The 15,308-nt window shown below is 35.6% G+C and overlaps 1 protein-coding gene across 8 annotated transcripts in view; it reads right to left on the bottom strand.

The window, feature by feature from the left end:
- LOC131824150 (contactin-4) overlaps positions 1–15,308 on the bottom strand; it is a 938,389-nt gene that overhangs the window by 301,606 nt on the left and 621,475 nt on the right. For all 8 annotated transcript variants that reach the window (XM_059161541.1, XM_059161538.1, XM_059161545.1 and 5 more), the window contains one exon: positions 10,640–10,815. In XM_059161541.1, the coding sequence (XP_059017524.1) occupies positions 10,640–10,815 (176 nt within the window). The remainder of the gene's footprint in view (positions 1–10,639; positions 10,816–15,308) is intronic.

The raw sequence follows: 15,308 nt of genomic DNA, 5'->3' as shown, positions 1-15,308 counted from the left end.
TGTTACAGCCACAGGTAGCTCAGACACTCTAAATGTGATAATTGCCAGTTTTTAGGGCTTTAGTGTGTCATACAAAGGGGTCAAATTCTGGGAAAATGACCTAGAAAAAGAGGTCCAGAGAGAGGGATTTGGGGTCAACAAACTACCCTGAATCACTTCAAATCACTGCCCTATGAAGAAAGGGCCAATCCTGCCTATTTTAGAGAAGGCCTAGAGAGCGCTATTTCAAGTGAGAGGAGGAAGTACTGAAGAAAAGAAAAGGTGACTTTTTGAATTTCTGTAGCTACCGTTTTTCCATTATTTCATCAAATCATACTATGTAATGTTCAAAACTCTATTATGCTTACCAGAGGCAAATGCATGGCAGGACACAAAACGTGCACATGTAATCCCACATTTAATCAAGGCCATTGCTCTCAATAGTTGGTTCCCTAATCCAGTAAAGTTACAAAAACACCCGATTTCAGCCTGATTCCCTATATGGTTGTACTTTTCCTTGGTGAAAGTGGTCAGCAAAGAATAGGAAAGGAATTGCACATATGCTGGTCTACTAGTCTCTTAGGTGGCTGCAGACAAGTTACTACAAATTTGGTGGCTTAAAACACACAAATTCATTCTCTTACATTCAGAAGGCTAGAAGTCTAAAATCAAGGTCTTAGCAAGGCTTTGCTCACTGTGAAGGCTCTAGGGGAGACTCTTTCCTTGTCCTTCCAGCTCTTGATAGCTGTTGGCAATCCTTGATATTCCTTGGCTACATCACTACAATCTCTGCCTCCATGGTCACATTGTCTTCTCCTCCTTGTGTCTCCTCCTCTGTCTGTTAGGAGGACCCCTGTCATGGATTAATGGTCCAACTGCATACTCTGGATGATCTCACCTTGAGATCCTTAATTTACAATAAAAAAGACACTTTTCCCAAATAAGGTCACATTTACAGGTTGTAGATGGGTAAGACATTGGGTGAGTTACCATTCAATCCACTAGAGGTAGTCTATTAGATTTTGAATTCTGAACCATAACTGAGTATGTATCTACTATAATATCATAACCTCTCAAACAAAAACTCTTGAGAAAGAATGGACAGTGACATAATTAGAGTGATTCCTTAGAGTTGACACTTTCTGCCGGTCAGAAATTTCCCCCTTTTTCAAAGGAATGAGGACACCTGATTGTTCACCAAAACTTCAGTCAAACATAAAGCACAGTTAAGAGTGGGTAAGGAGGTAAGACTGAATCCTTGTTTTCTAAAAATTAAGCTGGAAAAACAATAAAAATCATTTTAACATTTGTTGACTGAATTCAGTGAAACAGAAAGTGATAATATTTTAGTAACTTGTTATTTTTTAGTTAATATCCAAAGTGTTAATTTTTAACTTTTTTTAACTTTGGTGACTTTTTTTTTAAAAGATTTTATTTATTAATTTATTTGACAGAGAGAGAGAGAGAGATCACAAGTAGGCAGAGAGGGAGGCAGGCAGAGAGAGAGGGGGGAAGCAGGCTACCCGCTGAGCAGAGAGCCCAATGCGGGGCTCAATCCCAGGACCCTGAGATCATGACCTGAGCCGAAGGCAGTGGCTTAACCCACTGAGCAACTCAGATGCCCCAACTTTGGTGACTGATTAAGGTGACTGATTAAGTACTGTCTGATTAATAATCTTTGGACCCCCATCTGGTCTTGTTTCCCAATTTTCAGGTAAACAGTATTCTTAAAATATTCTTGATTTTTTAAAAATCTGCACATTTCATTCATTTAGTCATTAACTCTCTGTCAGTCATGTAGACCCCAAATTGGATGGTGGGATGAGTGGAAGAAGAAATACCTAACAAAACCATAACTAACTGTTATCTGTACAATAATAGATTTCATAGAAGGGACAGAAAAAAAAATAAAAGGACAATTATGTTGTATACCTGTGAATTTCAGTTATTAATTATACCAGAACTCACAACTATACACATCACTAAGAACCCATATAGCATGGCCATATCTGCCTAGTTCTTAATGTTTATATTATAAGATCTTCTAGAGACTTTGATTATCACCAATAATGTCTTTGTAATACTATACTAAGTGACAGTACCTTTCAGAAACTTAGCAAGGCTTGGTTTAAATGCTTCTAACTATTCAATGAGAAAAATGTACTCCTTTATTGAGAGTCTAAGCCCTGCCTTGATAAGTGTTTTCAGTTTTACCGTCCAAATATTTCTTAATTGATTAAGTTTTAATTGATCTAAATATTCACAAATTATTTATCCAAACAATCATCCATCAACATTTTATTGCTCAGAAACAAAAGTTAGCTTATTTAAACAGACTTGCTAATTAAAAATAAGTCAAGCCAGTCATGGGTTTGGCCATCTCTCAAACCCCCAGTAATTGTTCGGATTGACTGCACATTTAATTCTTTGGCTATGAAAGATACACTAATTATTGAATATTAAAAGCAATGAACATTTGAAATTTACTGTGAAGAGAAGCAATAATCAAGGCTGAAAAACCAGGTTGCCAAAAGCCCCAGTTTGAACATGGTGCAATATTCTAAATTTAATACATTTTTCTAGTTTTTATTACCATCAGCACTGCAGTTGTCAGAGGGTGTCCAAGTTAAGGAGAACTCACACAAAGCTCACTGTGGCAGCAATTAGAAAGATCTATTTCAATGAGAACATCTAATCAGCTTCTGTTCATCAGTGAAATATTTTCACCATAAAAAATGTTGGCTGCCACTTAATTGCTAAAGCTAAATGAAATTAACCTTAGAATGGATTGGTTTATTGCGTTACTTTACCCTTGTAGATACACTGCTTGAGGTCATAGGAAGGCCAAAATGGAGTGGCTTCTGCACCTAAGGGACCCCTTCACTTATCATCTCCATCCTTCTTCTTCTTCTTTTATCATCTTTTCCCTCTTCAATCTCCTTCTCCTTAATGTAGGTTCAGGAGGTAGTGTAGTGTACGAGTCTGGTTTCTTTTCCCACCTCAGACAAGGTACCAACAGAGATCAGTATAGGTAACATTCAAGGGCTTCCTTCAAAGAACATCATCTCGCCAGTGGCCAAGACAACACCAGTTTCTCTACAGGCAACTGGATTTTTGTTACATGATTTAATTTTACCATAAGCAATCTGGAGATACTTATGTATGAATTATTGTCATCCATGACCTGAGATGATGAAGAGTGTTAAGACTTTTTGTTCTGAAGATCTGAATTAATGTAAAACAGCTAATCCTCTAGGATGAAGGCCCCAAACAATGTTTATGAAGCAATCGAGTTTGATGGGCTAAAATCTAGAGTTACTGTATTATTCCCTTGGAAGCTCTTCATAATAATCTATATTTAAAGAATCTTTTTCACGTGTAGGGGGGGAATTATATGGGAGTAAGAAAGCTTATAATAATATGTCATTTACTGCTTGGGGACATACAGTTTACGAACCCAGGGTTATTTACCATAAAATCTCAATATTCAGAATGTTTTATAACCTACTTATAATAAATTGAGAATTTGCATTTTAACTTTTAGAGCAGAAATATTGTTATTAATTATTCTCATTATGGAACCTGAAAACAATTATATTAAAATTAAAGTCACAAATGTATGCATAATTGCACTACACAACATTATGCTTTTAGATGTTAACAGTAAATCAACATCATGATGACATCAAGGAAGGTTACAACTAAAAAATCAAAAACAAAAAAAATTAATGATGGAGATACTATATTAAAGGTTACAAAACACATTAAAAATTCCAAGTTTGTGTCTCTAAAGGAAACATGTTATCACCCACCCAAATCTATGTTTGAACATGAATTCCACTAGGAAAGTTTAATTTTAGGTATCATGAGGGAACCACACTTGACAAATTCCATGTAATGGGTGTCTGCTCAGGAATTAGGAGGTCAGGTCCCTAAGGTTTCCCCTCCTCCCACTGCAACCTCAGTGAAAGTTCTCTCATTTCACTAATTCTCAGATTCTTCACCTGTGAAATAAAAATACCCAGCCTCTGCACCTAGTTCAGTGCACACTTGCTTGCTTCTGCTTTAGATCCACCTTAATTTATAAGAAAACATCCCTTCATCTTTATCTAACACTTCTTAGTTTCAAGTCTATTTTTATATTTTGTATAAATTCATCTATAAGACAATCTTGGGTTATATTAAGAACTAAACAGGACAATGCTTTCAAAGTCCTTAGCATAAAATCTGATAGTGTAATAAAATTATAATAAATACTATAATAATAGCTAACATTTATTAAATCCTTAGTGTGTACCAGACAATGATATGGGAATTTTAATGGGATTAATTTATTTGACCCTTACAACAAAGGAAGTATGGTTATTAACCCCATCTTATGGAGAAAGAAACTGAGGCAGAGAGAAGTATCTTGTCCAGGGTCACAAGGCTATAGAAGGGGCTGAATTTCAAAGCAAGGAATTTAACTCCAGAGCTTGTGATCTTATCCATTATACCTAAGCTGTTAATAAATGTTAGTTATAAACTGATGGTTACCAGAGGGGAGATAGGAACAGGGATGGGTGAAATAGGAATTGATTTTTTAAATTTCTCTGTGCCTCTCAATCTTTCTATACACATATATATACACACACATTATATATGGCTTTTGCATTATATATTACTTTAGAAATATAAAAAATTTAAACTTTCCAATGTAAACTAAGTGTCTACTTACATTTTTTGAAAGTTGAAAAAAAAAGAATGCAGAAAAATAAACAAACGTTGATTATTATTTTTATTTTAAAAAGAAAAGGGAGGGAAAGAGAAGGACAGGGAAGAAAAGACAGAAAGAAAAGTAGAGAAAGTTATTATATAGCTTTCTCAAGCAAGAAAATATTCTGGGACTTTGTATATGCTGCATAATTTAGTCTTCATAACAACCCTAAGAGCTAACTATGGTTATCTTCCCAATGTCGATGAGATATCTGAATTTTAGAAACATTACAGACACCAAAAGTGAAGCGGAACAATAAATAGCACTCTATTCCACTTAAACTTGGGCAATATAATATCTTAGCTTCTCAAACCCACATAATCAATTGTTAAAAATAGTTTTATGATTATTTTTCTAAGTATATAAGTATGTCATATAATTTACTTTAAAAACTAGATGTCCATATGTCTGAGAAAAAAATGCCCTACTGAATTACCATGCACAATGACTCTCGAACAGATTTAACTTGGGATACTCATCTGCAGGGAGTGGGCGGCGAGAATGATGAGGCTGTAGCCCTTCATACTGCATAGAAGCCTCTTGAAATAGCCCCACCATTAAGCGGTGGAAATAATGAACTGAAATTCCCTCCATTCCTGCCTTATCTTCTGATTCAGCTGTCTATGTAAGAATGAAGGATCATTCAACTTGCTTTTTTCCTTGGATGGAGGGAAGATTAAAGCAAGGCTATTCCTAAAATATTGTACTGAAAAGCTAAGTATACTCTGCCAAGTTTTCAGGAGTCGGATGACATGTTTGACGTATTCCATGCATGAACAATATTTTTTTAGGCTAAAGCCTCCTGTCCCAACATATACCCTTATCTGGAATAACACATCAGTTGTCTTCCACATAATATCTTCCACTTCAGGGTGGAAATGCTTGCACCCACTTCCAAAACACTCTCAAAGGATCATCAGAAAGTCTTTGAACTCAGTGGTTCAAATCATGACCCAAATATGGCCTGATGAGTTTAACATCCACTCTTACTTGTTTAACAACTATTATTGCAAGTTTACTAAGGTCTGGGTACTGGGTAGACTCCTATAAAAAAAATTTTTTTTCAAAGATAATATTAATTTATTTGAGAGAGAGAGACAGTGCAGGTGCACGAGTGGGGAGACAGCAGAGGGGGAGGGAGAGGAAGAGAGAGGATTCCAAGCAGATATTTGATGTGGGACTTGATCCCACAACCCTGGCATCATGACCTGGGCCGAAATCAAGAGTCTGACACTTAACTGACTGAACCATGCAGGTGTCCCAACCCTGATAAATTAATCAATGAGGTTTTGTAGCCCTTGGTATAATAGAAGGAGTAAATAGTGAAAGGTGTATAGTAGTCTTGTGACAGCAAGAAAAATGAATGCTAATGGCTTAATATTGCAGGAGAACTGAAAAACAAAATGTGATCCAAATTGCATTACAATAATGTATGCTCATGAAAATGTCCCCATCTCATCAAGAGTGACTTAAATTATGCTATGCCTTTTTAATAAGGAAGGATTTTCAGCCTAACGATATTGAATGAAAAAAATGGTGGGGAGGAGTAGGTTCTGAAAGGAATCATCTCCATTAACGAGACTTTTTGCTTATGTGAATTAATTCATTCTTTAAAAATGCTAAATACAAGAGACTATCAAATTATGTCTATATAGCAGCATTATAAGATTTAAAAATCATCCATAAACAATGTATACCTTATAAGATTGTCATATAGATGAATTTATATAAAGTATAAAAATGAGACTTGAAGCTATGTCATGATAAAGATGAAGTCATGTTTTCTTATCAAGGGTGCACTGAACTAGGAGCAGAGGCTGGTTTTCCTTGGCTATCACTTATTTACTGTGTAAATAACCATGAGTAATTCAGTTACTCTAATCTTAATTTGCATTTTTAAAATGATATAGGCCAGGAATATTTTAAGTTCTGTTTCAGCCATAAAATCATATGATTAAAAATGAAGTATTTTAACTTGCACATTAGGGTGCAGTAAGTATCATCAGAAGACAATATTTTTTCCCCTCGCTCATTATGAAGATGTTTGGGGTGAAAGCAATTAGTAACATTAGAGATGCCATTGTCATGCTTCCCCTTACATCACTGAAGAAAAGTATTTTATTCTAAACTATTTAAATAGGTTTTTGAATAAAGGCATCATCTTTTTATAAAATTAATGTTAAAAGGATAGGAAGAAAAAAGTCTAGAAACTGCAGAGTTAAGATCAATTAGGCTGGATTCTAGAAAATGATTAAAATATAAAGGGTATGAGTTTATAAAAATACATCATCCCTCAAATAATTTTATACATATATTTTCTTTTTTGTGTCACTAAAGAGGAAACAAATTAAGGAAATCCTTTATTCATACATATAAAGTCTCCTAGACTTTGCAGACAAGCTAGTCTCAATTCTCTTGGAACTTAGACTCTATTGCAGTGATTAAACGATGAGGGAAAATAAATACACAAAATCATGCTAGGTTGTATTAAGTCCTAATAAACGAAACAGAGGATGTTATATAGAAGTAGAAGGCTGGAAGAAGGTAAGCAGAAGAGAAAAACAGAAATGATGGGAATCCCTTCTTAGGTTAGACAGGGTGATGTGAAAACTTTCTCCTAGGAAGAAGCTCTACCTAAATTTAGAAGGAAGGATCATGAAAATGAGCATGTAAAGTATCATGAGAAAAGCATGTAAAGCAAAGGGAATGAAAGTATCAAGGCTCCAGTACAAAAGAGAGATTCTCATTTTCAAGAAATTAAAATGAGCCCATGGTAATGAATTTGAGATTTATTCTAGTGCAGCAGAATGCATAAAACAGCAAAGTGGAATGATCTCATTTACATGTTTAAAAGATGAATCGGCCTGCTTTATGACAAATGGTTAAAGAAGATGTAGGGAAGTTGCATAGAGACCAGGTAGGAGGGGTATGGAAGAAAAAAATAATACATCTTGATTTTACCAAGCCATTTGGCAAAGATTCTCACTACTTAAAGAATACATAGGAGAAACTGGGGTCCAACTACAGTATGTGTGGGAAAATGTGTAGCTAACTAAACAAGAATATGCAAAGAATATTGATTTAAAAGTTCAGTCTCATCTTGTCTCAGTGGAAGTTCTGTGTTGGCATGCTGCCCTGCCCTGGTCAACATGTTGTATCAATTATTTGAATGTACACATGCTTATCAAATTTTCTGCTGACATTAAAGTAGGAGGACAATCAATATGTCAGATTAAAAAAAAGATATAAAACAATTTCAACTGCGAGGGAACAAAGGGTCACCACTCAGAAGGTGAATTTAATAGGGGTAAATATAATATGCTGAATTTAGGTTAATAAAATAACATGGTTGGGTAGCTTGGGATTAATAGACATTCATAAAAAATCAATCCTCAGATTTTATAGGACTGTATGTTCAAAATAAGGTTACAATGTGAGACTGGGGCTTTAAAATAAGATGAATATCAATGTCAGCTGCATTCACTGAAAAAGAAGTTCACATTGTGGGCTACTGCTTTTCCAACTGTCCTCTGCAAAGGTCAGGGCGCATGCATAGAATTGGGTGCATTTTGATATGGTCACAATTTAATAGATAAATTAACATAAATGTGTGTGTCATGAAGAAGATGGTTGTAGATTTACTGCTTGGAGAAGACAACAATTAAACATGATCATGTTTTCACGTATTTGAAGCCTAACCAGAATCCTAGAGCAAGGCTTGGGAGTTAGAATGATGGAAATTCAGATATTTAGCTCAATTTTAAGAACACGATGTTGGGTTTGTTTTTATAGTTTTGAAAAAGTAGAGCAGTCTACCATGGGTCAGAATGCTTTGTGATGAATAGGTAAAATTCTTTTTAGAATTTTTTTTTTTACGATTTTATTTATTTGACAGAGAGAGAGAAATCACAAGCAGGCAGAGAGGCAGGCAGAGAGAGAGAGGGGAGGAAGCAGGCTCCCTGTGGAGAAGAGAGCCCGATGCGGAATTCGATCCCAGGACCCTGGGATCATGACCTGAGCTGAAGGCAGAGGCTTTAACCCACTGAGCCACCCAGGCGCCCCTGATTTTAGAATTTTTAAGGCTGAACAATAATCAGTCATGGATTCTTAAGGTACCAGGTTGCCTATATTACCCATTAAGTGGGATAAGCAAGGTGGGCTCCAAACACTGGTCCTCAGGCCAACTCAGCCACAAAACGAGTGTTAGAGCTTTTCCTTAGGCTAATAGAATGTAATTAAATGACAACCCTCAAACATGATATTCTGTCTTTTGGATAGTTTTGGTAGTAGAAATGCCTGGACTCTTAAAAAAGGATAGTCTTAACAGTTGGTAATTTGTTTTTCCAAATGTTATAAATTAGAAAGATAGGCTTGGTAGTGCTATGACAACCTTTATTTTTTGTTGTTACTACTGCGATCTTAAAAATTTCTTCTATGAATTCCAAAAATCAAAGAAGTAATCTCACTGAATGCAGAGACCACCCTACTCCGAGAATCAAAGAGTCTAAGAATACTTTTCAAAAGGAACCTAATGAAATTCACTTGTCATTCCTAAAAAATAGGTAAAGGTATCAAACTTGCATTAAACCAAGAGAAAGAGTTTGGTTCTATAACACTCAATTGGACATATTATCCTTCTATTATTCTGCATACCTAAGAATATTTGGAAGATTCTATTAAGAAATATTCACAAACAAAATGATCTTGGAATCCTATATATATCTAATACTCAGAAAACTCATTTCTTAACTAGTAAAAATGCCACCTGATGGCAATAATAGATCTAGTACTGGATATTAGATATATTTGATGTTGAGTTCCTAGAGAGGATTATGTTAATGAGAATATTCTACAGTGTTACTGCCAACAGACTTTGTAATTATGAAACCTTTGACATTAATGCACTGCTGTATGAGTTGGGATTTTACACAAGGAAATGTATAAGCATATGCAAATACAAAAACCCTTAAAAATGTAGTTGAACATCAACGCTCAAAGACATCCATACTCAAATGTGTACTCACTGTTCTTGCCTGTGGATTTAATTTTCAACTTGCTATTTCTAAATTCCACTTTCTTTGATATGTTCATGAACTTTTATTAGATGATGGTCTTAAGATATGGTGATTTATTTTTTAAATGTTCTAAACTGAAAGTATAAAAGGTATAATGTAGAAGCTAACACTTTGTCTCTACTTTTTGTTGTTAATCTAGTGGTTTTAAAAATTTTCCTAATTTAGGGGCGCCTGGGTAGCTCAGTGGGTTAAGCCGCTGCCTTCGGCTCAGGTCATGATCTCAGGGTCCTGGGATCGAGTCCCGCATCGGGCTCTCTGTTCAGCAGGGAGCCTGCTTCCCTGTCTCTCTCTCTGCCTGCCTCTCCGTCTACCTGTGATTTCTCTCTATCAAATATATAAATAAAATCTTTAAAAAAAATTTTCCTAATTTATAAAACAAGAAAAAAACTGGAGAATTATAGGATTAATAGACTACCAACTTTTTTTTGAAACTCTGAGCTTTATGATTAAATACTTCTCAAATTGACTATTACTGGCAGTTCAATTGCTTGCTTATACACACTCTATAATGTGTGTGGGTTTATGTGTGTAATTTCTAGCTATGTAAATTTATGTATAAATTTGAGTGCGTGTGAACTGTACAGAGAGTCTCATAACAAACTATCAAATAATCAAACTGTATTCAACCTTTTAAAAGCAGAATACATCTATCTAGTTAGATTTACAATTTATCCTATTAACAAGATATTTCCCAAATACGAAAATAAGGTGAAGATCACATAACAAATTAAAATCTGTTAGATTAAAAAAAAAAAAAAAAACTGTTTTAAAGGCTTAATGGTACCAAAACTCAAAGTTACATTTGCAGCATGATGTAATTGCTACTTACAGGCAAACTGAAGCTTTGCTTCTCTGCTAACAATTGTTCCAAATGAGTTTGTTGCTATGCACTGGTACGTCCCAGTATCTTGGGTTTTATTGGGGTTATTGATCAACAAGCTGCCTTCAACAACACTGTAGCGGAAATCCACACCAATGTCAACATCTGTTCCATTTAATTTCCACCTATAGTATAGAAATGCCAGTAGGTAAAGCCTTGTAATATTAATCAATATTTCTGAATCACATAAAAGATATAAAAACTATCAACAGCAGGAAATATCATCTGTGACTTTCTCAACCATGGGAAAAAAAAAAGAAAAGAAAGAAAGAAAGTATTCAGCAATGGTTGACAACTGCCATGGAAAGAGCATGTCTGTTACAGTAAACAATGATATTAAAATTTTAATACCTCCTTTTTTGGCTAATCTGATACTACACACACTTCACTTTTTTTTTTTTTAATCCCCATTGCATCTTGTATAACTTTCTTCAAATAGGGTTTCTTAGCCAAAGTCCTTTTTCTAGTTTGAAGTTAATCTTTTTTTTTTTCCTCCCTTCTCCAAGTTTGTAGTTATTCTTTAAATGGGTCTATACAGATGACAGAATACACCACTTTCAGGTAGATTGCTTAGTATTTGATGAAATTGCAGCAGAGTTGCTTTGATTTGGTCCTTAATATGACTGAAATGGCTAACTGCAAAGCAAAGGAACTCTATTGATCTAGAGCTGTCTTAGGGACCAAACTAGTCTTAACCATGGATCACTTTGAGGATCTTCTTAGTAATGGCACTCAATCATCAATCAGCCATCCCAGTAAACTGAGATCAGGTAATTAGGTAACAGAGGCAAAGAGAGTTTTGTTGTTCTTCTCTTTGTTTCCTTGAATCATCTATTGTATTTTGCTCTAGTGTTTGGCCCTATAAATACATTTTACCGGGACTCACACATTTAAACAGTAAAGCTTTACTAACAGGATCTACTTCTTTCTCTTTTTCTTTCGTCTTCTTCTTCTTCCTCTTTTTTTTTTTTTTTTTTTGCAGCCAATAACATTCTAAAAAAGAGCTTATTTTAATAAAATTGCCTTCCTTTGAATACTTAGGAACTTTTAAGCTAATATAATTCAGTGACTATGTATCTTATTTTTTTCTCCCCTTCCCTCCCAAGTTCTACACAAATACGGGGTAATGAAAATATCATAGTTGAAACTTCTGAAATATCAACAGTCTCACAGTAACATTTACATTGAGAGACCAAAAAATAAGAAAACACTGAAGTACAAAGGAAATTGGTAAGAAACAATAATAAGACTAAAGAATGAGAGACTTCCATTTTAATCTCCTTCAATCAGTAAAAAACAAACAAAACCCATTAAAAATGTATATTTGGGGTGCCTGGGTGGCTCAGAGAGTTAAGCCGCTGCTTTCAGCTCAGGTCATGATCTCAGGGTCCTGGGATCAAGTCCGGCATTGGGCTCTCTGCTCGGCAGGGAGCCTGCTTCCTCCTCTCTTTCTCTACCTGCCTCTCTGCCTACTTGTGATCTCTGTCAAGTAAATAAATAAAATCTTTAAAAGAAATGTATAATTGTACATACACGCTCATTGTGCATCCTCTCATAACATTCTGGAGTATTATGGCTTCTGCGTACATGTAAAAGGATTTAAATGAAAAAATGCAAGGCAGTTTGTTTCAAGATTTTGGATATTTGGTATCCACAAAACAGAAGTTTAAGGAGGATTCTTTTCTTTCTGTCAAGATCTCTCTCATACTTCAAGGTCAATTTTAAATCACACCTCTTCCAATGAAGTCATTTTCTATATTCCTACTCAAAATTAATCAAAGTTTTCCACAATCTCCTACAGGAGTCTCTCTGCTCTATTACAGAGCAATTCCGCCTTCACTGTAGATAATTTGCCTAGATCTCTTTTGCATTGTCCCTTTAGCAATCTAGACCTTGACACTTTCCTTGTGCTCAATAAATGTCTGTGGAACCTGACTACATATTTTACTTCTCCGCTGTATATTTTAGCTTTGAGCATGCACAGTTTATGAAACATTCTAGCCCCTCACAGTATGGTGTTGTATGTTTGTTCACATCTATGTCTTCGAAATATAAAAATTTAGAAACATGAGGGGCAGGAAAGCTAGGTCAAAATCACAAAGTGGGACATAGCTTTTTATGTGTTTGTTTATAAGAAGATGGGTATTAGAAACAGACATTGTTTTTAAGCTTGACAGTAATTCTCTCTGTGCTCTGACACAGGCATGAAAGCAATAAGCAATAAAAAGAGAAAGCCAGGTTATATTTTAGCAGGTCTATACGCACATGAATCTCTAAAAATGACTGCCTGCCCTAGACATTTTTTTTTTTTTTGAGTCAGCTGATCACGTCTTGGCTATAACTCTCACTTCAAATGATAGTCGAGCAATTTAATATGACAAATCTAAGAACTCAAAGAGGAAATTGCAATATAATGTGAGCTGCAAGCAGAATGTGGAATTTAGAAATGGACCATGTGAGCCTTTTTAGAAAAGTGGTTGTGGGGATAATGAGAACACCTCTGTAGGTTTGTCTACACTAGTCATCTCAACCTAAATGCTCTGCAGAAAGTCCTTTAATCTACTTTATTGCCTGCTTTTACATACAAATAGCAAAGGAAAAGAGATTATTTAGAAAATGTGCTTGCTGTGAAATGCAGTTGAGACGAGATTGCAAAGCACTATACCCAGTTTTATTGCAATGAAGTCAGTGTTCATTCCCACTGAATGTGGATTGCACTGAATTCCTTATCTTATCCCATACTGGAACACTCTTTGAAAAATCAGTTTATTTTCAATGTTTGAGTCATCTTTTAAGTACTGGCAATAGAAACAATGCCCATGTGGAACAAAGAGAGATTTTCCCTAGGGTCAGGAGAATTAGTGAGTCCCGTAAGTTGAGCCCAACTAAAAGCTGACACTATAAAGTGCTGGGAGGTACAATTTTCCAGACTTTGCTGGGAAGCTATCTGTGGAATTTGTTGCAATAAAACCCTCTTTCTTTGTTCACGGTCTCAATTTGACCTGAAAGAAGGGGCAAGACCTTTGTGACTTGAAATTTGTTGTTTATAAACTAAGTTGAACAGAAACTTCGCAGTAGAAGTACTCCAGCCAAGTACCTGAATGTCCCATCTGTCTGGAAAGGGAAGCTGAGTGCAATAAGTAATGTCACAAGTCCTTAAGAAACTTGAATGCAAGGAAAGTCGGCAAAAGTCAACAGTTCTAAAATTTTTCTGGGTCTAGGTCAATCCTTTCAAAGTTGAGGGGCAGGAAACAAAGAAAAAAGAAGGCTCAGTTGAGGGAATAAACACAAAGAAGAGAGGTCAGTTGTGGTGTTTGCGGAAACACCTAATGCTGAAAATCCCCATGTAGAGTTCACCTTGAATTTCTCCTCGTTTGTCCCCCTCAAAGTCAGCCTGAGCACGGAAAAAGTATAGCCACACTGAAAATACCTGATCTCTCCATTCTATCCCTTGCTCTTTCCTTCAGCATGAGGGAGTTTTTAGCTCCCAGGTAGCAACTGGCTATTACGTTACAGAGAAACTGCCAAAGGTATAAAGGAAAACCCAGTACCCTGTAACCAAGTGCAGGTACATTTGATTAAAAGTTTTCTTCTCAGCTTTTCCTGGCAATCTTTAAAAACATAATAGGTTTCTGTTCCACTGCTTGTTTTAAATAACAAAGCAGGCCCCTAGTATCTTGAAACACAATGTTACAAAAGCAATGTTAATTAAAGGTCACAGTTTGGGGTAAAAACGAAGCAGCAACTTGCCAAATTCTGCTGCAAAATTTGTTTTCATTTAAGGCTAACATCTGAACTTACACTTGGCTCTGTGCTAAAAAATAGGCCCATTTAACTCATCCTTTATGTATTTAGAAACCTTTGCCTCTCGCATTTATTTTTTACTATATAACACATCTTAAAATATCTGATTTAACCTTGAATTCAACATATTCTGTGTGCGGAGAATAAATGCACATTCTGGTTTGTCCGGGACAGTGCTGGTTTTACACCTGCTGCCCTAGAATAATTATTAACACTGGCCTTTTACTCTCAGAACTGTCCTGGTTTGAATGATAAATTATATATCCATTAGAGTGTTTTTTTCCCCCCTTTCAGTAATGCACATCTTTTGGCAAAATATCCATATAGCAAAACGTCATTTGCCCTCTGAATTCAGTTAAATATTTCCTTTTCTATGCAACTTTCCCTGTACCTCCCCCTTGCATCCTGAAGTAGACTCTCCAGGATGCCCTAGAACGTGGACATCCTTTACAGCAAGGATAGCACAATACTCTCTGCATAGCTCTGCAGCGACCTTCACCACTTCTTAGACCTAGGGTGGTGTCCAGTAATATAGTGGTTTGATACAGTAACTTACTATAGTGATTTAAATACCTTTCCTGGACCACATATTTTCAGAATCCTAATCCATATCCCAATTCAAGGAGAGATACTATGGTGAACTCTTGGGTAGAAGCTCTAGAATTACTTATCCTGGGTAATTGCTGAGCCAGTTCCATGCACCCATAACTCAGAATTTGAAAGACACTGGGTGGTGTAGTGAATGATGATATAGTTGATGAATGAATGAATGAATGAATGGGCACACAAATTAAATTCTAAAATAATTTCTACT

Source organism: Mustela lutreola, chromosome 2 (genome assembly GCF_030435805.1).
Source record: "Mustela lutreola isolate mMusLut2 chromosome 2, mMusLut2.pri, whole genome shotgun sequence".
In the NCBI taxonomy this organism is placed as follows: Eukaryota; Metazoa; Chordata; class Mammalia; order Carnivora; family Mustelidae; genus Mustela; species Mustela lutreola.
Note: the sequence above shows the minus strand (reverse complement) of the source record. Positions and strands in the feature narration are given on the sequence as shown.